General features: G+C 27.3%; 1 protein-coding gene across 1 annotated transcript in view; it reads right to left on the bottom strand.

Annotated features, from left to right (window-relative positions):
• Positions 1 to 22,045, bottom strand: part of LOC145184232 (polycystin family receptor for egg jelly-like) — a 34,388-nt gene that overhangs the window by 5,282 nt on the left and 7,061 nt on the right. Inside the window, exons 9-31 of the mRNA XM_090092347.1 lie at positions 21,725 to 21,926; positions 16,150 to 18,635; positions 15,617 to 15,817; positions 15,040 to 15,273; positions 14,667 to 14,832; positions 14,000 to 14,238; positions 13,397 to 13,663; positions 11,864 to 11,997; positions 11,212 to 11,227; positions 10,552 to 10,688; positions 10,197 to 10,295; positions 9,105 to 9,233; positions 8,710 to 8,910; positions 7,538 to 7,844; positions 6,603 to 6,768; positions 6,100 to 6,280; positions 5,749 to 5,979; positions 5,241 to 5,361; positions 3,337 to 3,515; positions 2,226 to 2,520; positions 1,484 to 1,681; positions 848 to 1,134; positions 517 to 613 (exon numbers count right to left, since the gene is read on the bottom strand). Of these exons, the coding sequence (XP_089948473.1) occupies positions 517 to 613; positions 848 to 1,134; positions 1,484 to 1,681; positions 2,226 to 2,520; positions 3,337 to 3,515; positions 5,241 to 5,361; positions 5,749 to 5,979; positions 6,100 to 6,280; positions 6,603 to 6,768; positions 7,538 to 7,844; positions 8,710 to 8,910; positions 9,105 to 9,233; positions 10,197 to 10,295; positions 10,552 to 10,688; positions 11,212 to 11,227; positions 11,864 to 11,997; positions 13,397 to 13,663; positions 14,000 to 14,238; positions 14,667 to 14,832; positions 15,040 to 15,273; positions 15,617 to 15,817; positions 16,150 to 18,635; positions 21,725 to 21,926 (6,573 nt within the window). The remainder of the gene's footprint in view (positions 1 to 516; positions 614 to 847; positions 1,135 to 1,483; positions 1,682 to 2,225; positions 2,521 to 3,336; positions 3,516 to 5,240; positions 5,362 to 5,748; positions 5,980 to 6,099; positions 6,281 to 6,602; positions 6,769 to 7,537; positions 7,845 to 8,709; positions 8,911 to 9,104; positions 9,234 to 10,196; positions 10,296 to 10,551; positions 10,689 to 11,211; positions 11,228 to 11,863; positions 11,998 to 13,396; positions 13,664 to 13,999; positions 14,239 to 14,666; positions 14,833 to 15,039; positions 15,274 to 15,616; positions 15,818 to 16,149; positions 18,636 to 21,724; positions 21,927 to 22,045) is intronic.

The following is a 22,045-nucleotide window of genomic DNA, read 5'->3' on the forward strand; positions in this document are numbered from 1 at the left end:
TTGTTTAACTTGATTTCGAAACTTTTCAGCAGTCTAAAAATTTTTTTCACAACTTGGTACTTAAAATTATGAGTCGCTTTTTACAATTCTTTGACTTCAGATGTTAACCTATCTTTCTTTAACCAATATTTGACATTAAATAATAATAAAAAAAGCCATTTTGGCAGTCCATCAGCAAAACGTCATTTGAAAAATTTAAGCTTGTTACTAGTTCTAGGCCTTTTAACTATAATTTAACATGAAATTAATACAAAACTTAATTTTTTTTTGTTTCACAGGAATAAAAGCTGGTTTAAAGACAGTTACTAATTTTTTAAAAAAATGTAAATTGACCTTTATAAAAGATTTAAAAAGGAGGAGAAAAAAAAGCGTAAAATTCTTTTACACATCATCGGATTCAATAAACTCATTTGACTTTTTTTTTCTAATAACCTCAAATGATTCCTGGTTATAACTCATGTTCCTAAAGTGCAAAATAGTGATATAACAAACAAAAAATATTATAATGAAACTTACATAAGGGTTTTAAGTCTCTGTGAGGAAAATAAGAGGCTCTACCAGCAGAAGAAGGAACTTTCAGGAAAACAGAAAATATAACAGACAGAATTACAACCTAGAAAAAAGAAAAAGAAAAAATATTAAATAATAAATAAATACAAGGAGAGCCAAATACTTGTGAGCACTACAATTACTTAAAATGACCATACAGTTGTGGTATTAAGAAACAAGGTTTAAAGGTATTAAAATATTTAAGACATAGCGCCAGTGTTAAAATATAAATTTCATAAATTAATAAAAACATCAGCAAAAATAATTTTCAGAGTAAATATCTTAAAATTAAACACACTTTAAGTGGTTGGATGAGAAACACAGAGTAACAGAACGAAAACAACATAGAAGCAACAAATTTATCAGATTTAGTTTTCCCAAATTGAAATCCATAGGATATCACGAAGAATGCACTAGTTACAGAAGAAGCAAATGCAAGCAAGTAGGCAATGTAAATTAACCAATGAGGTAGAGGTTTTTTTATATCTGAATCCTCATCATTACCACCAGGAAAAAGGAGAGACCACAAAAATTTCAGTTTATGATCGTAATTTTTGATATAAAATTCTTGATATGTTTGCGAACCTAAAAAAGAGGATCATTTTCAAAAACCACTTTTTAAAAAAATGTTAATTTTATAGTTTTTGCAAGTTTAAAAACCATAATGATGCAAATTAATATTAATAAAAGTCTCCTAAAAGTATAATTGTTGGCTTCATTCCAATGAGCCAATATTTCAAAAAAATATAAAAGGATTTTTTAGATATATAATAAAAATATAGAATAAAAAATGTAACATACTAAAATAAAATACTAAAACAAAAAATTTGAATTAAAAAAATAGAAAGCCATATTAATTTCAAATCTGACAATTTCAAAAAAGTTAACCTAAAAAAAAAATGTGTATTTGTAATGATAATAAATTCCATCTCACCCCTATAAATTCTTTCCGCTTCATTTAACTCATATTTTGTTGAAGGTTCAGCAATCTTTGGCCCAGCCCTTTTGAACAACAATATGATAAGAAAGTTAAATGGAATGACAATTAGTGCAACAGTAAACGCAACTTGGATCTCACTGACTGAGAATGTAAATGGACCTATTGTGATTGTAGTTCCAGGTGGACTGTTATCTAAATTTTAAAATGAAACTCATTTTGAGGTATAACATGTTTAATCTTCATAATAATTATTAACTTTTATGGCGTTGGTATGGTTACGTTTGGTATGCAGATATAACAGAACGTTAAATCATTTTACAATGAAATTACTTCCAAAAATTAGGTTAATTAGCATTTGCCAAATGATCATCAAATTATTTTACAGCTTTTAATTTAGAATAAAAACTGCATTCACACATTTTAAACAAACTATTTTTTCCATAATCAATCAAAAATATCATGCAACTGTGTTTTCATGAAAAAAAAAAAAAAAAAAAAAAAAATTTCAAATGCTCAAATAAATGAAAATGAAATGATTCAAGCTTATTTATGAGATACACACTAGAGTCATTAAAAGCAGCAACATAAAAATGGAATGATTGCACTTTATGATTCATCTTTACTTGCTCAGCATAAAAATCTCAAATAACATTTTAATAACATTATTTGCAAAAATAAAACAGCAAAAGAAAAAAAAAAACAAGTCACTAAAACAATGTTCTCTTGAAAAACAAACCTGCTTTATAAAAAATGGCATTTGCAATCATTGATGTCATTAACAGTGACATACATGTGGCCAAACGTTGGCATGTTGTAAATGAACTTTGTGCAGGTCGCGTAAAGAGGGATAGCCAAATATGTCCATCATAAAGATTCCTTCTCATTGTAACAAAAAATAGGTATTTGAAATCTGTAATATCCTCCCAAGTAGATGGTTGAAGCACTCTTATAATCATACCATCATCTTCAGCAGCATCTAACCACTGATTACATAGAAAATCAACCTGTTTCTGTGTCTGCAAATCACGAACCTTAACAAAATAAAAGAGAACAATTTTTACATGAAGATTTCATTTTTCAAATTTATGCATGCAAATTTATGCATGCAATTAGCTTTGAATTTTATACATTGTAAGAGCGACACTTTAAAAATTCTTTAATGTCTTAAGTGTCTTATTATGTAAGACACTTTAAAAATTCTTTAGAATTTTTAAAGTGTCTTACATAATAAGACACTTTAAAAATTCTTTTGTTTTTTTTTTAATTCAACTACTTAACTTACAACTGGTAATGCAACTGATTCACTAACTTAGTTTGCAAATTAAAAGTTTTTCAACTTCTGGTTAAAAAACTAACAAAAAAAATTCTTAACAAACATTTGTAAGTAAAGGCAGAATGACAGCCATTTTTTTAAAATAAAGTTTAGAAATTTTGCATTTTTTTTAGAGATTTTATTTTACTTTCATAAATTTTTCCTTAAGTTACTAACAAATAATTGCATAAAAAATCAAGCAACAAAAATCAAGCGCAACACTCAAGCTGATAAACACTCTTGATTATTGTTTTTAAAATTGCTTTCACCCAAAAAACAAAGCAAAAAACGAACAAAAACAGTTCAAAAAAACAGAGCAAAATATATAGCCCACTATTACTTTTAAATGCCATGAAAAATAAACCTAGTCATACCATTGTTTTAAAAAGATATCTTATAAAAGAATAAATGCAAGCAAATTGAATTAAATTCTGTTAAACAATAACCAATAAAATTGTAATTTAAATATGGTGTGTACTGTATGGTAAAAATAACATTAAAGTTACTAATAACAACGAAATAAAATGCTTATTACCTGAATTTTTAAAAGAAACCATCCTGGAGAAGCACCAGTATTATTATGCCAAATAGTTACACCTGACAATTCTCCTAGGCCATATGGTACAGCCATGAGGAAGAAGTCGGTCTCTGCCCTCTGAAAACATTTTCTAGCAGGGCTATAAAGTCTACGTGGTCCTGATTCCCCATTGCTACCTGTAGATAAAATATCTCAAAAGTAATTTAACTTTTTATTCAAAAACAAAAATGAAATAAAAAAACACCCTTTCTATAAGAATGAAATTGTGTTAAATGAGTTACAATCATTTATTATTTGTGAATCATGATGCATGCATAAATTAGGATTTGTAATGTATGCATAAATTAGCGCGATATATGCGTAATTCAAGTAGAACACAAAAATGATCAAAAAAATAAATGTAACTAAAATATTTCAAGATTTTTAAAAAAGAAATATAAAAATAATTAATGAAGAAATATTGCCACTACAGTTTTATTCAAAACTGTCTCAAGCTTTATTAATTCAACCAGACTTTTTATATCACAAGAATATTTACTAAAAAAATAAAAACAGAATGCTTCACAGCATTGAAACTAATTTAACATAAATATAATCAAATCAACAGTACTTGGATGCATAAATTTAAATGAGAAGTTGACCCATTTTCCTTTGGTCAGAGGAAATTCATTTTCAGGAAGATATTATAACTTATTTCTGAAGGAAGTCAAAGTTATTAACCACAAATTGCAACTACAAACTTTTCATTTGAGTTGATATGAATCAATAGTAAAATTTTTGATATTTTTTTTTCCTTCTCCAAAACAAAGTTCAACTGAATAAAAGTTAAATCATAAAACATTGCTTTTCTATATCAAAGCTGATAACATTTTCATTAAATTAAAAGCCATTCCAAAGAGTGACTTTAAACAAATTGAGAAAATGTTTCTCTTAGTAAAAAATGTTTCGGACTTGCTGAGCTTCATCAAATGCCTTGCAAAAAGATTAAAAAAACAAATAAACAATAAGTCTCATACTAACATACATAATTTATATATTTTAAAAAATTAGTACAACCGCAATTTGCAATTGTGAATGAAACCAATTTTCTAAAAGTCTGTTATTTTGAGTTTGGCTTGCATAAGCAAAAATTAAATATCACTCATTTATTACTTTTTTTACAGAATGATAGAAATCATATCAACCATTAATGGTTATGGGTAGTGTCATGATTATGGGTAGTGTCATGGTATAATACCAACATACTTGGTAGTGTTGTAATTAATAATAAATATTCTAAGGCTTTTTTTAAAAAATAATGCATATGTAGGAATTAACCCTATGTGAACCCTAAACTTATATTGTGGGATGAATTTAGACAAAAATATTTAATAAAAAAAAAAGTAGCAGTTACAGCTAATTTACACTTTTGGTATATAAGATAATTCTACTTGTATGTTGTCTTTTAATAAAATCATATGCCTTAATTACACAAATTATCAACTTTTTAATTGCCAAAAAAACTCTTAATTTTGTCCAAATCACCCCATTTGACAGCACTCTATTAGTTCATTTTAGTTTAGATCGTTAGTGAAGATAGATTTTACAAATTTTGCTGTTTTTTGAAAGTTAAGAAAATCTTTTTTATTAAAACTTGCAACTTTTGAATTATTATAAAATAAAATAACAAATTTAAGTAAAATTCAAAAAATGCTTAAAATACACAAGAAGTGTCTATATACATATTTCTAGGAACATCACAAAATACTAATAATTAGAATAATTAGAATTAATTAACTTTTTCCAACCAACCCAATTTTAAAATAACATAATTAAATGACTATTAATTGTGCTAATATCAAAAAAAAGAGGATAATTTTGAAAGAAAAAAATTCTTTATTAGAAATAAAAAAACTATTTACCTGTTATCACTATCATAACATCAGCAGTGGTTGAACATCCCTGTTCAAATCCGGTTTCCACAACAATTTCATAAAAGTATTTATCATCATAATGATTCTCAGGAAGTATAATCAGCGTTTTCTAAAAAACAGTGCATTTTTAAAAGAAACATCTCAATTTCTTTAAATCAACTTTTTAATTTTGTTACAGTAAAGACATTGATGAGCATGAATATTGTGATTAATGAAAATGGAAAATTTTTTTTTTTTTTGGTTTTTAGAATTTTAATAACCTAAATTGGAATGTAAAAATATATAATCATAATAATGTAAAAAATTGATCAAATTTGGACCGCCTGAACAAAAACTTGAAAGTCAGAATGCAAAAATAAAAGCCTTCTCACCATTAAGTATAAGATATCAACTGTAATTGAATTGCGTGAAAGTGGAAGTTTTGTAAAGTGGTAGAAGAAATAGACATTGGGGTTAATGGTAGAGTAAACGTTAGTGTAAATGTTAAAAGCATTACCTTCTCAAAATTACTAATATCTTTCTTTCTTGCCCATACAAGCAATATGAAGTAAACACCAAATAAAGCCACGACAACTGAGAAGACTGTTGGATTGCTTTTTAAATTGAATCTTTTTAGAGCACCAAGGTCTAATGGTTCAGCAGTTGCAAATGGTCCACCACCCCCAAAATCAGTCAAGTGAGAGCAACCACAAACAGTTTGATAGCTATTGGTTTCTTCCTCTATAGTCTTAACAGGTACAATAAAAAATGAGCGTGAGAAGCAGCTTGAAAAACAGATCCAAAAAACAAAAACAAAACAAATTCTGTGAATGGGATTTTACAAAAAAATCAAGAGAAAGTGAAGAACCTCGCATCCATCGCTGTTCCACGTGTTTATATCTTTATCCCAATACAAGCAAGCTCGAGTATAAGCCTGGAAATAATACTTCACAGCAGTACAATTATCATCAGAAGGAACTGCTGAAAGTGGCAACAATTCTTTTGTTAAAGGATGTGTATTATTGTAATAAATGACTCCCACACACCACCTAAATAAGTTGAAAAAAAAAAACACTTCTTTTTTCAAATATATTATTCTAATTTGTAACAACTCATTTAGAACTTGTTTAACCAAAGTGACTGATTTATTTAGAAGCAGCTACAAAAATTAGGATGAAAGTCTTCTGAAATATTATCTAAATTACTAGTGATGCAGCACCCCACAAAGTTTCTTTTAAACTTATTGATAACAAATATTTAACTATATTGATACAAAAATTTAGAACAATAACAATTAATAATTGCATTAGGAAAACTAATTTTTCATTCACTTCAACCGCCTTCGTTTTAAACTTTTAGCTTATAACTTACACTCCAATCGCAGTTCTGTTTAACTCAACTTCACTGAAATAACAAATCCACTCTTTCTCTTTTTTCCAATACTCTTGCTCTGCTAATGACATATTACTCCAATTATCAGGTTGAGGATTTGGTAGAGTACAGTTCTGCTGATTATCAGTCAGTGAAGGAGCAGTTCCTTAAAAAATTATTTAAAAAAATGAATATAATTATTTCTTTAAAAGAAAAAGTATCTTTGAAAGAAGTTCTCTATCTTTATGTAACATTCAACGATATAAAAGTAACCTGGTAAAAAGGTGTGACATAGGATTTCAAACTTGTGAATGCTATTTTTAAAAGAAAACAACAAAAACTTCCATTTTAGGACATTTTATCACCATAAATTAATCACTACCTTTTTTCCACTACTATTTTTCACTACCTGGACAACTTACCAGCTGAACAAGACATGGATTAGTCATATCGTAAATGATAATTTTGCTGTTAAATTACTAATTCTCATAAACCTGTTGGAAATAAAAGTTTCTTTTTTAATTTTTGATGGTTTTTTTAACTTATCTATGACATTTAGGAATTCTAAGGGATCATATAAATTTTAAAACATCTACATTTCTTTTGTACATTTAGAGATTCAAATTAGTACTACTTGATCTTTGATTGGTTCTTAATATTTGATCTTTGATTGGTTATTAATATTTTCCCCATAAATTTAAAGATGTAAAACCTGTAAAGAAGTTGAAAAGGAATCTTTTGGAAATTTGGAAGGTTATGTGATGGAATATTTGCAGTGAATCATCCTGGGAGTAAAATACCCTGGTAGCAAAACAATGATATATCAGAAAACAATAATTGCATACTTTTTCAACAACATTTTCCATTTTTGCTGCAATAAAACTCTTAAAATAAAGATTATTCAATTTTTTAATAAATTACTACAAACTGTCAACCTTTATTCATAAAAATGAAGAAGGATCCATTGAAGATGTTGTCCACTGGTTTAATATTAAGAACGATGATTGAAGAATTTACGGTGGCATCTACACGATGAATATCACGCATCAACTCACAATATGCAGTAAAATTCTTCATAGGAGGTGCTTCTTCTTTGTTTTCAAGAGTTAACTTTATCAGATTTGTGAGGTTTTTAACAGGCTTTGGAGAACCATCAGGATTTGTGAGAGACATCCCTTTCACATCCCCTTTAACACTTGCAGAGGTTTTATCAAACTTGTATCGATTTGCACCAACAGAGCTCTGTAGAAAGTATTTTTTTATGAAAATTTGTATACAATTATTTTTGTAATTACACTTTACAAAGACTTAGAATAACAAGAAGAAAAAAATTTATATAAAGAAAAAATTTATTTAATTATAAAGAACTTTTAAATATAGAAAAACTTTTTCATTTTTTTTAGTATTAATAAATAATAGTTCATAAATAAATTGCAGGCTTATTTAGTATAAAATTTTATTATTAAAATATAAAGTTGCCCAAAAAAAGAGCAGATTGAAAAAATTTAATTTTGTGAAGCTTTTTTTTTTTGAAATTTAATAAGGAAAATCTCTTTACCAGACTCTCAAACAAAAATTGACAAAAACTAAAATGTTTTTTTAACAAAATAATTTCTCCAATAAGTGTTTTTTTCTGACAAAACAATAGCGAACAAAAGGCCTTAAAAATTTTAACTTGATATTTATAAAATGTGACACATCTTTCTAGATCTTTCCCTTAAAACTTTTTATTGATTATTTACATTAAACTAAATTACATATCAAAATTCATAATAAAAAAATGAACTGACAGCATGGGATATAGTAAATGGATGGTTTCATTTTCTTATTTAGGTTTCTGTATTTGGGTAATCTACTCAACGTATCTTGGTAGGATTAATAGAAAAATATAAAATCTTTACCAATAAAAGTGTTTATTATTAATTTCCATATTTGATATATTATTGCCATTAAAAAATAATGTTAAACAAGAAGCCATAAGAGATTTTGTAAAATGAAATCAGAAATTATCATTTTGAAAATGGGAATCATTAAAAATTTACAAGACTAAAGTGATCAAGAATTTTTCCCTACATCACAAACAAAATACAAAAGTGGATTAACTTACAATGGCTCCCCCTCCATCTCCACCAATATCAGGTAGGATAAATCCCTCAATTGTTTGAGGCCCAGATTCAATTTGCACAATAGATATGCTACCAAGAGGTGTTTCTGATTTTGCTGCAGGCTCACCAACAATAAGTGTTGTAGCAACCAAGGAGAAAACTTGGCTTTCAAAGCTCAGTGAAAGTTCCATGCTTCTTTGTCCCTGAATAAAATCTTTACATTTTCAGATCAACACAAAAATTGAGAACTTAATAAATAATTTTTATTATTGTAAGAATTCATTTTTTCCAGCATTAATACTGTTAACACCTATACACCTCTTACACCTTTATTGTATACAACAAACATTAAGTTCTACCCCAAAATTTTGATCAAAAAAGAGAAAAATTTACTTACTTCAAGACCTTTTCCACCACCAAGCAAAGAGGTTTTACTGGAAATCAGAACAGACATCATAGACAGCTCGGTAGCACTCAGTGAGAATATAATGTTTACAACATTTTGAAGAGCGGCCAGTGCAATTGTCTATAAAACAAATTAGTGAAGCATCTAAATGATAATGAAATAGTAATGATGAAAATAGTTATGATGAAAAATCTTAAATGAGTGATAGAAAAATAAAGGTTGTCAACTTTAATTTATTGAAATTTTTAGTTTCAATAAATATTTATCATCAATAATTTAAAAAAAGTTATTTAAAATACAACAACGGTAAGAATCCAATTTCTTTTTATTGTGTGTTCCCAATCTGAAATTATCTTTGGATTAAAAAGATTAGCCAAGCAGTTTAGGATTCTAAAGTACCAGAGTAAATAACTCTTATTTTGTCATCAAACATCTTGGTTCAGAAAAAAAAATCACAAAACGACTTTAAAATTTTGAATTGAAAGAAATTTTTACTTGTTTGTAAAAAACATTTTCAAAAAATTTAAAAGAAAAAAAAACAAACTAGGTGATTTTAAATTTCACTATAATTGGTATAACCATATTAAATAAATTTTAATAAAAATAGAGGGAAATAATATATATAGACAAAAAAAATACAAAAAAAATGCAAAAATTTAGACATGGTAGTCAAGATATTTTTATTAAAATGAAGTGCAGACAATACAACAACAATTAACTTATATGCCAAACACTGCATCAATTTTAGTTCTTGAAGTAAAAATTTCTTTTCCAATTTTTCTCGTTTTATAACAAAAAACTAAAATAAATTTCTAAAGGTATACAATCTAAGTTTAAACATTTTTTTTGATTTTTAATACATTTATAGTTTTTAAATTATAGCTTTTACACAATTAAGGTTATCTGGGGTATTCACATCATCATGTGATCACATCATAATGTTAGCTAATATATTAAGAGCTTTGCCTACTTTGTAATAATATTTGTTTAAAAAAGCAACCTTCAAACACAGATAACCAAAAAAATATATAGTTGCTTAAATTTCTTTTATGTGTGAAATTTAAATATTAGAGAACTGCTCACATGGTTTCTATCAGTTTGAATGTTACGCACAACAAACTCAGCACTTTCAAGAGTATCAACCCAAATAGAAACAAGCAGATTTTCTATTGTACTTTTACACTAAAAAAAAAAATTGGAAACAAAGTTTTAAATTTTTTTTCATCAAAATAAAGAAAGATTTAAAAACTTTTTTAAATATAAAGATTTAAAAAAAAAAAAAAAAAAAAAAACTAAGAAAAAAGGAATTATACTTATATAATTTCAAAATTAATTCTCAAAAGTATTAAAAAAATTCAATTTTTTAACAAAAAAAATGGTTTTGTAAACCTTTCCTTTTTTTTTTAATTTGTAATAAAAAATATATTTTTCTACTTACTTCATTAGAAATTGAACTTTTCATTCCCAACAAAATGGCAATGTAATTTGCTGTCAAAAACTGTGAGCTTAATATATATTCAGTAGATAGGTTTTTACACATCACACTGGTAAGGTCACCAATAGATCTTTTCTCCCCTAAAAAAAAAAATTTAGAAGAATTTCTACTAAAAATGTGTTTCAATATTTTTTTAGAAAAAACTCTATAATGAAAAAAAAACAAAAAAAGTAACAAAACAAAGCAGCAACATAATAAAGAAAAAAAAATTTTTAATCAATTTTCATGTAATTTTTATCATTTCTCTTGTAATTTTTATCAATTTTCATGCTATTTTTATCATTTTTCTTGTAATTTTTATCATTTTTCTTGTAATTTTTATTGCAATTTACATTTTTCTTGTAATTTTTGAGATTGACTTAATAAAAATACCTAAAAAAAAAACTTTGTATTTTTTTAATGCTTATTGCATTAAAAAATCATTTATAATGGATTATAAATACCCCAATATAAATACTCAGTATATTTCCAAAATCCTACAGTAATAATTGTATCATTGAGCATAAAACTTACTAAAGATATAAATAGTTTGATAATAAACTTACTAATGTTGCCTTATTACTAACTATAATTTAAAAATAAACTTTCACAAACACAACTTACTTTTTTCTGTTGAAACCTATAAGAAAAATTTCAGATTTAGATTTTTTATTCAAATCCATATTACAAAACGAACTTTATAAGTTTGTTAAAATATACAACAGAAAATCAACTTGAAATTATTTATGAATTATAATTTAGTACAAGAAAATTTTTTATCCAAGTATTTTGAGTTTAAGAAGATGGTAGATACAAAATTTTAGTCAAAGTTAAAGAAGATCACAGATACTAAATTTAGATTAAGAAGATGGTATTTGGAAGATACTGTATTCTTATTATGTATAGCAAAGTTGCATAATCATAGTTTAAAGCATTTTCTTAACTTGTAACAATAATTCAGGAAATACTTCCGTATTTCACTTTTAGTGGGGGTCAAATACTAACTTTTCATTTCTTAGCGCCAACTTCACAAAATAAAAAAATAAAAAATTTGCTTGGATAAAATTTTTTTTGTTCCTTTTTTTCTTTTTTTTTTTCTTTTTTTTTTTCAAAAATATTTTTATTTCTCAAACTATTTTAAAGAGTAAAAATAAAATTATAAAAAACAATAAAAATAAATTTATAAAAAATAGTAAAAATAAAATTATAAAAAATAATAAAATTATAAATTATAGCAAGTAAAAGAAAAAAAATCAGGCAACAAGAATTGTGCAACCTCCACTTCTAAACTTGTTGGAATTGGATCTGATTGAACTCCATAACTATCACGAGCTCTCACTCGCAGAGAACAATATCCACTTTTTTTGTTACTTGGTGGAAGTTTAAATTGATAACTTGTAACATTAAAAGCTAAATATATAAATTTTAAAAGTTAAAAAATGGCAAATAAAAAAATAAAAACATTGTTAAAAAGTGACAAATAAACTTTTTTTAAAAATGTTTTTTTTATGAATGAAAATTTTCAATATATAAAAAAAATGTTAAAAGCAACAACTTTGTATTCAACTATTTTGAAAACTTAATTTTTAAATCTTGAAATTGATATGATCTACTCTATGACCATTTCATTTTAAGATCGAAGATTTATCTATTTATTATATATTTGTTTTATCAGGAATTTATAATTTAACATTCAGATCTTCTTGATGATTTTGTTCATCTTATTATCATTATTTTTTAAATGTTTTAGGAAATTTATTTTAATATATTTAAAAAAGTAAATAAATTAAAAAAATATGGGTTAGAATGGTGGGAAATGGGATAACTCATTTTTTTGGGTCATTTTTAGACCAAATTTATGTTTACCATAATGAAGCGACATACTTCTACCTGAACTTCATTTTATACTTCATTTTGGTGTGTCATCACTAGATTTTCTTGTATTAAAAAGTGATCCAAAAAAACAACATTTTGTATCTTCAGAATCAACAAGTATCTTCAGCTGATTATCATTACTTTTACTTGGATTTTGATTTTTGTTAAAAGATAAAAGTTTCTTTATTCATTTTTTAATGTAGTAAAATAATTAGTTTTATAGCAAGGAGTTTGTACTTGATTTAATCTAACAACTAGCTATGGTGTGAAGTGGGACAACCTGTTCCACTTCTCACCATAGGTGTTAAAATATGTTTGACACCAACACAAACAAAAGTTTCTCATTGAACTGTCTTTTTTTCTATGATTGCCCCACTTCTCCCTTTGGCTGTATCACTTCTCATCACTGTATACAAAACTTTTTTGTGTAAATTATTCGAACAAATTTACACATTGAAAAGGTTGATTATTTAGTAAAACAATTGGCATGTAAGTTAGCAGAGGAAAAAACAACTTTTTCTAATTATGTTAATTATTTGTCCCATTTCTCACCATTTCTCCTATATAATTATTATAACTATTATAGTTCATTCCAAATTTATTTACTTATCTTAAGATTCTCTAACAACATTGATAAAGATCAATAATTTGATTTGTTATATTCAGAAATTTTGAAAATTTTACATAAAAAGAAAAACCTATCAAAAAAACAAAAGAATTTTCTCAATGAAATTACTACACCATTATCTAGTGAAAAACTTTTTGTTATATATTTTTCGAAAAAATGATAGTTAATAAGATAATTCAACAACTTTTTAAAATATATGTTCTTATATTTATCAAAAACATTTTAATTTTAATTAAAATTCAAAAATCTTAAAAGATCTTTAAAGGTTTTGCCAGAACTTATCTAGAACAATTGGTATTAAGTTACCTGATATAGATATAGTTAACAGAGCCCAAGTGTCATTGCAATTGTATTCAAAGCCATAAGTAAGTGGAGTTTGCTCATCGCTAACTCCTTCACAAGTAATGACAAAGGTTGTTTGAAATGCTATTCCAGAAGTTGGGGTAACTTTACATGTTGCCTTTGATACATCTGGAGGACTGTTTATAGCTTTGATTTCTGCTGCTGCACCTGATGCACCTTTCAGTTTGCCATAAGCACAAGTTGCATTAACACGAAACTTGTATGTATAAGCTAATAAAAAGTTAAAGAAATTTTAAAACATTTTGACAAAAAGTATGAAAATGTTTTTTCTTCAGGAACTTTTTTTCTTAAACATAGTAAGAGCTTTCACATTTTTTGTTAACATATTGAATACATACCATAAAAGGTTCTTAACAAATTTTGCATAACTTAACATAATGTTATAATTATTAAAATAGATTATTCATAATGATAATGAAAATAAAGTTTTTTTCCAAAACGTGGTGTGTGATAATGATGATGATGATGATGATGATGATGATGATGATGATGATGATGATAATTCATTCAAAAAAAATAAAAGCCAAAAGATTTTAAAAAACTAACTTGAGCTTAGTGATTTAGGTGCAAGAACAAAGTTGCGAAGATCAAACCCTGTTATTGATTTATTTCCAGCAAGGAGCTCTTCTGTGATATTTTCATAGATGGAAGATTTATTAGCTTGCAATTTGCGAAAAACTTGCCATTTATAAATAATTTGTGAGCAATTGGCTTTGTTTAAAACAAATGAACTTATAGAAAGTTTTGTGTTAGGATTAACTAAATCATCACAATTTTGCTCACATCTAAAAACAACACAAGGGTTTTATTTTAACAATATTTCAAAAAACTGCCTCTAATAATCTGTTATCTAAGAACTATCGACAATGTCATATTGAAAACACTCATAAACTTTTAAAAAAAGTACTTTTTTAATATCATTAAACATTAGTTAAAGTATAAAAATACTTTAGTAAAAATGAGGAAATTTTACTAACTTACACTTAATTTTAAAAAGTAAAAAAATTACAATGTCATAAATTATAACTTTAGAATGTCCAGAGCACTTTTGGGCATTCATGGTATGTTTAATGAACTATGATAAATTTTGTATTATTTTGCCATTATTTGCACCAAACAACTTTTTAATTATAATGATCTAACCCTTATATTTATTTAAGAGAGAATGTTAGCAAATTTCAAAAATCAATTTAACAAAAATTAAATCTCTCACTTTACTGATACTTGAAGGGCTACCTCCTTTTTTATGCAAATTGTTACATCTTTGTTGGCTTGACGATTCGGCTGTTCATCATTCATCTTTGTGATTTTTAAATGCAGATCATAACAATAGTACCATAAATAGTCAGATATTAAAACAAGTTTAAGTGACATTAGTCCTAAAGTCAAAACATTCTTATATTGTCAATCAACTTAATTTTAGTCCTAAAAATAAAATATTGTTGAATAAGAACTTAAAAAAAAACATTTTTATTTAATTTTCAATTAAAAAAAAAAAAAAAACTTTTCATAAAGCTCAAAATGCAATTAATCTGAGGATTTATTAAGTTTACTGTCATTAGCAGCAAGTAACAAGCTAAAATTACCTTTATCGTTTAACAGGACGGCTTTAGAGTTTTTAGAGTTAGAAAAGCATGCTTTTGAAAGGAAAGAAGAATCATCATATGTTGCAGTATCAACAACAGGGTAACTTAATTTCTCTTTAACATCTGATATATTTAACTCATTAAATACACCACTACGACCACAGAACCACTCTGCTTTAAAAGCAGCATTATCATCATCAGGATCATAACTTTTAGTTGCATTGATAATGATTTCTAAAAACAGATTTCTTTATTTGCATTGCGCTTTTTTTATCTTTAAAATATGGAATATTATGGTATAACGGAATATTATCATAAATTGCATGTTTAATAATGTGTAATTAACAGCCTTTTCTACTACTTTTACTTTCCACAAATAATTTAGTTTTTTTCAACCAAATTAAAATTTTAGATCATTTTAATTGCTACAACTTAGATGTTTCTTATTTTACCATTTACACATTATGGAGATTTTTCTTTTTAAAAAAATTTTTTTTTTTGTAGTTTTTGTATTTGTTGCTTAAATGTTTCATATAACACATAAACTTACATATACTTTATTTGCACGTAAACTTACCACCACCTCGTTGAAATGTTTTCTCATAACCACCATCAACAACAATTCTTAAAGAACAAGGTACAATCTTAAAGTATCCCATTTTTTTAGTTACTGCACCATCTATTGGATCCAACGTGAAACTATCTACCATTTGCCCGATGAAAGTAACTCGATAAACACCATATTTCAGACTTTTACCATTAAGAACATATGCTATATCTATAAAAAAAAAAAAGAGAAGTAATTTAATAAATTATAATTACAAATAATTTAGCTAACACAGTGAAAATAGATTAGTTAATTATAAAACGTTTTTAGAAGGCCTCTTTAAAAATATTGTCAGGCCTAATTTACATCAGTTGCTGTAAGCATTTTATTATACTTTAATCACATAGTTATTATCTTTTATTCTTTCTTTAAAATCATTACAATGAATCATATTGAATTAAATTTTATGATATTGAATTGATTTTATTACTTTGAAATTTATTTACTTGGTTACTGCATTAATAAATAAAGTTTTCCATACAAAAAAATAAAATAACTGTCACCTAAATTTTCATCAACATATTTAACCCACGTAACATTGTCAATCTTGTATTCGATGGTTATTCTCTTTGTTAAAGTAGAATTAGGACGAGAGCAGTTTGTTTGCATGACATGCATAAATGTGGTATTTTTGCATTTGTAGAACCAGGCTCGCTTATCAATGGCGCTCTCACTATTTGCAGTTGAGCTTACTATCTCAATGCTTGGACCTGTGCAGGCTACCAGCACACTAATAAATGCTGTTTGAGTTTTTGATGAAACTTGATTACTTCCTGTAGCAGTTACGTAATAAGAACCAATTTTTTTATACGTATAGAATTGATTAAAAGGAACAAGTAACACATTAACAGCACCATTACAATTAGCTCCACCGTAAAGCTGAGGAATCGCACCTTCACCAAAGTCCACCTCCAAACAAGGATTTCCAGGAACAGGAGTTGGGAAATCTATTATAAACCTAATTGGCACACCAGCTGAATGCCTCTGACCAACAACTATCAGTTTAACAGCTAACACGGGTGCAACCAGTTTGATAATTTTACAGGTGAGGTCAGCACTTACCTTATTGGTTGAATTAATGCAAATCTCTGCATTATTGACACTTGTACTTGACCACAACATACTTTTAAACTCAATGCTACTGTTATAAACAAAAAAAGATCCTTTCTTTTTCCCATCAATTCCTAGAGATGCAATTTCATTGACACTAGAACCTAACTGATCCTCTAGTTTTACAAAGATGTTACATGCAGCACTCATAATTTCTGGAGAATCTTTTGTAAGTTCAACTTCACTAATTATACTATCGTTGTAGCATAGAGCTTTAATATTAAGGTATGGTTTGTTAATCGGGTTTTGTGATAAAACAACTGTGGATGAAAAGAAATCATACAAACGATTTGTGCATGAAAGTGTTACATTGTATTCACCAGCTTTAAACTTATGCTTTGTCTCTATAAAACCTATTGGACCAACAAAGTCTGTATAACTAACTGGGAATATACTATTTTCACTTTCATCACTGAAGTTAAAATAGCAATTAAAATAGTTTCCTACAGAGAATGTGAATTTGATTGACATTTCTTCTGTGGAGTTTTCTGGAGCATGAACAAACCCAGTGGAGTTTATAGGATATAAAGGACGTTGCACACAAAGATTCATCCAGTCTGATGCTATAGAAACAGGATTTGTGGCAACCACTGAATAATTGTAGCACAATTTCCAAGGTGTATATGATACATTTACAACAGGGCTGGTAGTATTAAACACAGTTTTATTTCCTAAACTCACTAAGTAAAGAACACGTTTTGCCTCAATAACGTGATCAGATATTAATGAAAGAGTCTCATTTTCTTCAATCCAATCTGTTTTGTTGGTGCCTTCAAATTCTTGAATCAAGTTTATGTTAAAATCTAGAATTTGGTCCTCTACAATAGCAACAACACAGCATAAACTATTACTGACATCATTAGTAAGAGATAAACAAATGTTGTAGTCTTGTTTTACTGAGAATGTAAAAGATGCAAAACCTCTGAAACCAACAAAACTATTTGGTAAACTGATTGAACTTTTGTTGAAGAAAATATCTACATCATTAATTACACTTTTTGTTTTGTTGTCCCCCCAATCTACAACTATAACTATCCCAAATCCACTACCAATACTGAATAAGATTTCAGTTGGTCTCTTGTAAACTGTCGGTTGAGTAGAAATTTTACACCCTGATATTCTGTCTTGAACTTCTTGCAGAACAGTTGAGTTCATTCGGCTAACTCTGTTAAAAGCAAGAGCAAATATTGTGTAGTTTCCAGGCTTACCATAAGTGTGTTCTATGAATTCAACATTATAAGTCCCATTGGTACAAGTTGAGTTTCCATCTCCCCATTCAATACAGTAAGTCTTATTAGTACCTTTTGTGCTACTAGATATTTGGAGGAATCCCATCACATTGGTTTCCATTGTCGTAGCAATCAAATTGAAATTTTCAATCACATCCTCCACATAGCCTATATCATTGATGCATTGAACTTCTATGTTATTGGTGGCACAGACAGTGATGTTGATGTTTTGCGCTTGTGTTTGGAACTCATTTGATCTAATAACAAATATTGAACTGTTAGTCAGCCATAGGAAAGAGCTTCCATTAGTTTTCAGAATGTCACTTTCAAGATAATAATTGATTGTGATCATACCACACCCAGTAAAAGCTAGATCAACACTAATTTCTTCATCAGTTGTTTTAACAGGATTAATTATCTCACTTGTTCGAATGGGATCTTCATTTGTATTAAAAAAAGATGGCATTTCTAACTCACAAACAATATATACAGGAAGGTATGTTATTTTAAAACTCAAATCAGTAAAGGCTTTCACTGTAACATTGTATGATCCAGGCGTAGAAAAATTATGCGTAAACTTGGTAGTATTAAATATCTCATCATAAACTTCAGTTTTCCTAACAATGTCCTCATCCCAGTAAACAGCGTAACTAAAATGAATTTAAAAAACATTGTAAAAAAAATTAAAAAAATAAAATAAAATAAATGGTTTGAATCCCAGATAAATTTTTTTTTTTTTTTTTTTTTTTTTTTTTTTTTTTTTTTCAAAGACGATATATGCATGTGTTTTGTCAGTAATTTCAAGGTTTAAGAAACTGTGTTTTCTGCTTTAAAATGAAATTTAAGCAGAAGGGAACAAGTAGCAAGTCACATGTGAAAGTTCTTAATTTTTAAAATTGAAAATGGAGAGTATAATGAAAATGGAGGGTATGATGAAAATGGAGGGTATGATGAAAATGGAGGGTATGATGAAAATGGAGGGTATGATGAAAATGGAGGGTATGATGAAAATGTAGGGTATGATGAAAATGGAGGGTATGATGAAAATGGAGGCTATGATGAAAATGGAGGGTATGATGAAAATGGAGGGTTATGAAATAGAAAAACTTAAAAAAACTCTTGTTAAAATCAAATGTTTCAAATTTTTGTTTAAAATAAAAATAAAAGTAAACTGAAACTTTGCTTAAGTGCATGTAAGAAAAAAACTTTCAAGTTTCAACATTCAACTTTCAAGTTGAATTTGCAATCAATAGTTTAACTGTAAAATAAGTAAAGAATAAATAATGCAGAACAATAAATAACAAATAAAAATAAAAAATCTGAACTTTTTAACCAACTAAGTATATATCATGCCATCATGATGAATACAGTAAGAATATCAACACCAATAAGAATGAAGAATGAAGAAAATAAATTTAAGTAAGTAACAATGAAGAATATAAATATGACTAATTTATACTCTTTACATATTAATGATTTGTCAAATGTCATGAATGGCTATGATTTTGTGTAATTCTAAAAAATGCTAACTGCATTTGATTTACATAACTTTGCATTTTTATCTTACTTCTAATTATTCTGATAATTGTTGTGTTCATTAATCTATTTATTTTTTAAGACCGGAACGGATCTCTAAGATCAGCTTGTATATTTATACATGTATATGACACATGTCTTTAAAAAAACAAAACCCAAATGTAAATGTCAATAACTCATAACTCCTCATAATTGAGTAGCCTTTTATTCTTTATTATTAGTCCACGACTTGGTACTTGCTTCTTTTGTATCTCCAACGCTCTTCTTTTGTATCTCCAACTTTTTGTTTTCTTTTGCAATTATCATATTCTCACTCTCAAATTCAGGTGAAACTATTGCGTCACTATTGTATTCTTCAACCAACAGATTAGGATGGCATCTGCGCATTATTACTGTATCATCCCAAGTCAAACATGTAGCAGAATAGCATACACTTTTCTAAGATGAACCTGATTTTGACAAAGGATTGTGATTTGTGCCCATTGTGATTCGATTTTACTTCATATGATCTAGGGGTAACACATTTAATTATTGTACTTCTTAGACTCCATTTGCAAGTTACTTCATTTTGAATTGCCACATTTTTACCTTGTCTAATGACATGTGGTGCAAAAGGACTAATATTTTTATCATGGTATTTTTTAGATTGAATTCTCTCTTTGACTATTTCTTTTGACATTTTTAATTGTTCCTGAGTTTGAAATGTGGATTAATTGTCTCTCAGTTGACATCCATGTAATAACTCTGCTGGAGATAAGCCATATTTTATTGGAGTATTACATAATATTAAGACACCTTTATAAATGTCCTCATTTGACATATAACATTTCTTTATCAACAATTTTATTAATTTTACAGTGGCTTCTGCTAAACCATTCAATTGTGCATAGTGTGGACTACTCGTTATGTGTTTAAATTGCCACTGTTGAAAGAATTGACAAAGCAATTTTGAACTATATTGGGTACCATTATCTGACACTAATTCCTCTGGGATACCATTTCTAGAAAATGATTCTTTGCATACTTGTATTATATCTGTTCATCTAGTACTTGAAAGCAAAAACACTTCAGTCCACAGGCTATAGTAATCAACAATAATTAAATAGTTTTTAATAGCCATTAGAACAAATTGGTTCTAAGTTTTTTGCCATGGCCGCGTTGGAATAACAGGAGATAACAGAGGTTCTTTTGGCTTTGATGGGAGATACTTCATAAACGCCTCACATTTTTAATCTAATTGTTCAATTTGGTTATTTAAACCAGGCCAGAAAACATTCTGACGTTCATGACGTTTGCACTTATCCATTCCCATGTGACCTTTGTGCAATTTTGAAAGAATTTCTTTTTGCATACTAACTCGGATTATTATTCTGTTTTATCAAGATATCAAGAGCCCATCAATTTTAACTACTTTATCTTTGAAAATCCAATAAGGCTGGAAACTTGCTGGACAGTATTTTTTTTTTATAAGGCCATCCCGACATTATACTTTCATCCAATTGTTTCAAAAGTTCATCTTCTCTAGTTTTCTTAATTTCTTCTAAACAACTCTCTGTAGCAGGCATAATTTTTATTATTGACTTAACATATATGTTAAGATCATTTTCGAAGAAAATATCTTAACATAGCAGCTTGATATGCTGCTGATTTCTTTTCTAAATCTGACAACAAAACATAATTATGCCATTTCTCAATCCATTAATGAAATGCAGCAAATCTACATACAGTTAAATCCAACATTGGAGGAGAAACACCTCCTTTACCACTTTCTGCCATTTTATGTATAACAATTCACATGATTGAACAAGATAATAATAAAATGTTTTCATACATTTTTTTACATACTTATAGCGCCATGTTGTGTTCATAGCGCAATGTCATGTTCATAAATATATTTTTTTCTAAAGACTGGAACTGATCTCTAAGATCAGCCCATATATTTATACCTGTATATAAATATGACACAGTAGTAAACTCAATACCATAACTGCAGAACAGATAACAAACAATATTTAAAAATACTATCATATATATAAACATAAATATAAAACAAAATATATAACATTACATATAACATAATTTTATCAACTCATAAATTCATTATTAGAAGTTTTACTTTTATTTAAGTAATTCATAGAATTCATAAACTACTAGTTAATTAATTTCAATAAATGATTGAATACTTTTAACTATAAAATCATACTTTGCTGTTGCTGAAGCTCCATTGACTATAAAGGTGATGTCTGCATAAATCAATGCATACACTGATAGATCTGAAGTGGATAGAGCGAGACTTTGAATATCAGAAACCAAAAAAGTACTTCCTTCACATAACTTTTCCTCAACTCCATTTGAGTTTGTTACAAAAGCTTCTGCAACAATTTCAGTTCCATCAGGGTAATTAGCTAAAATTAATGTAGTGTCATCAAAATGAAATGCTTAAACTTTATCAAAAGTAATTGAAAATTATGTCAATATGTTAAAAAAAATTATGTCAGTCAGTATAAAGCACCAGTCTAAAATT

The sequence above is a fragment of the Hydra viridissima genome, unplaced genomic scaffold (assembly GCF_058129835.1).
Source record: "Hydra viridissima isolate aposymbiotic clone 2 unplaced genomic scaffold, HvirCarnegie_v1 scaffold_7, whole genome shotgun sequence".
In the NCBI taxonomy this organism is placed as follows: Eukaryota; Metazoa; Cnidaria; class Hydrozoa; order Anthoathecata; family Hydridae; genus Hydra; species Hydra viridissima.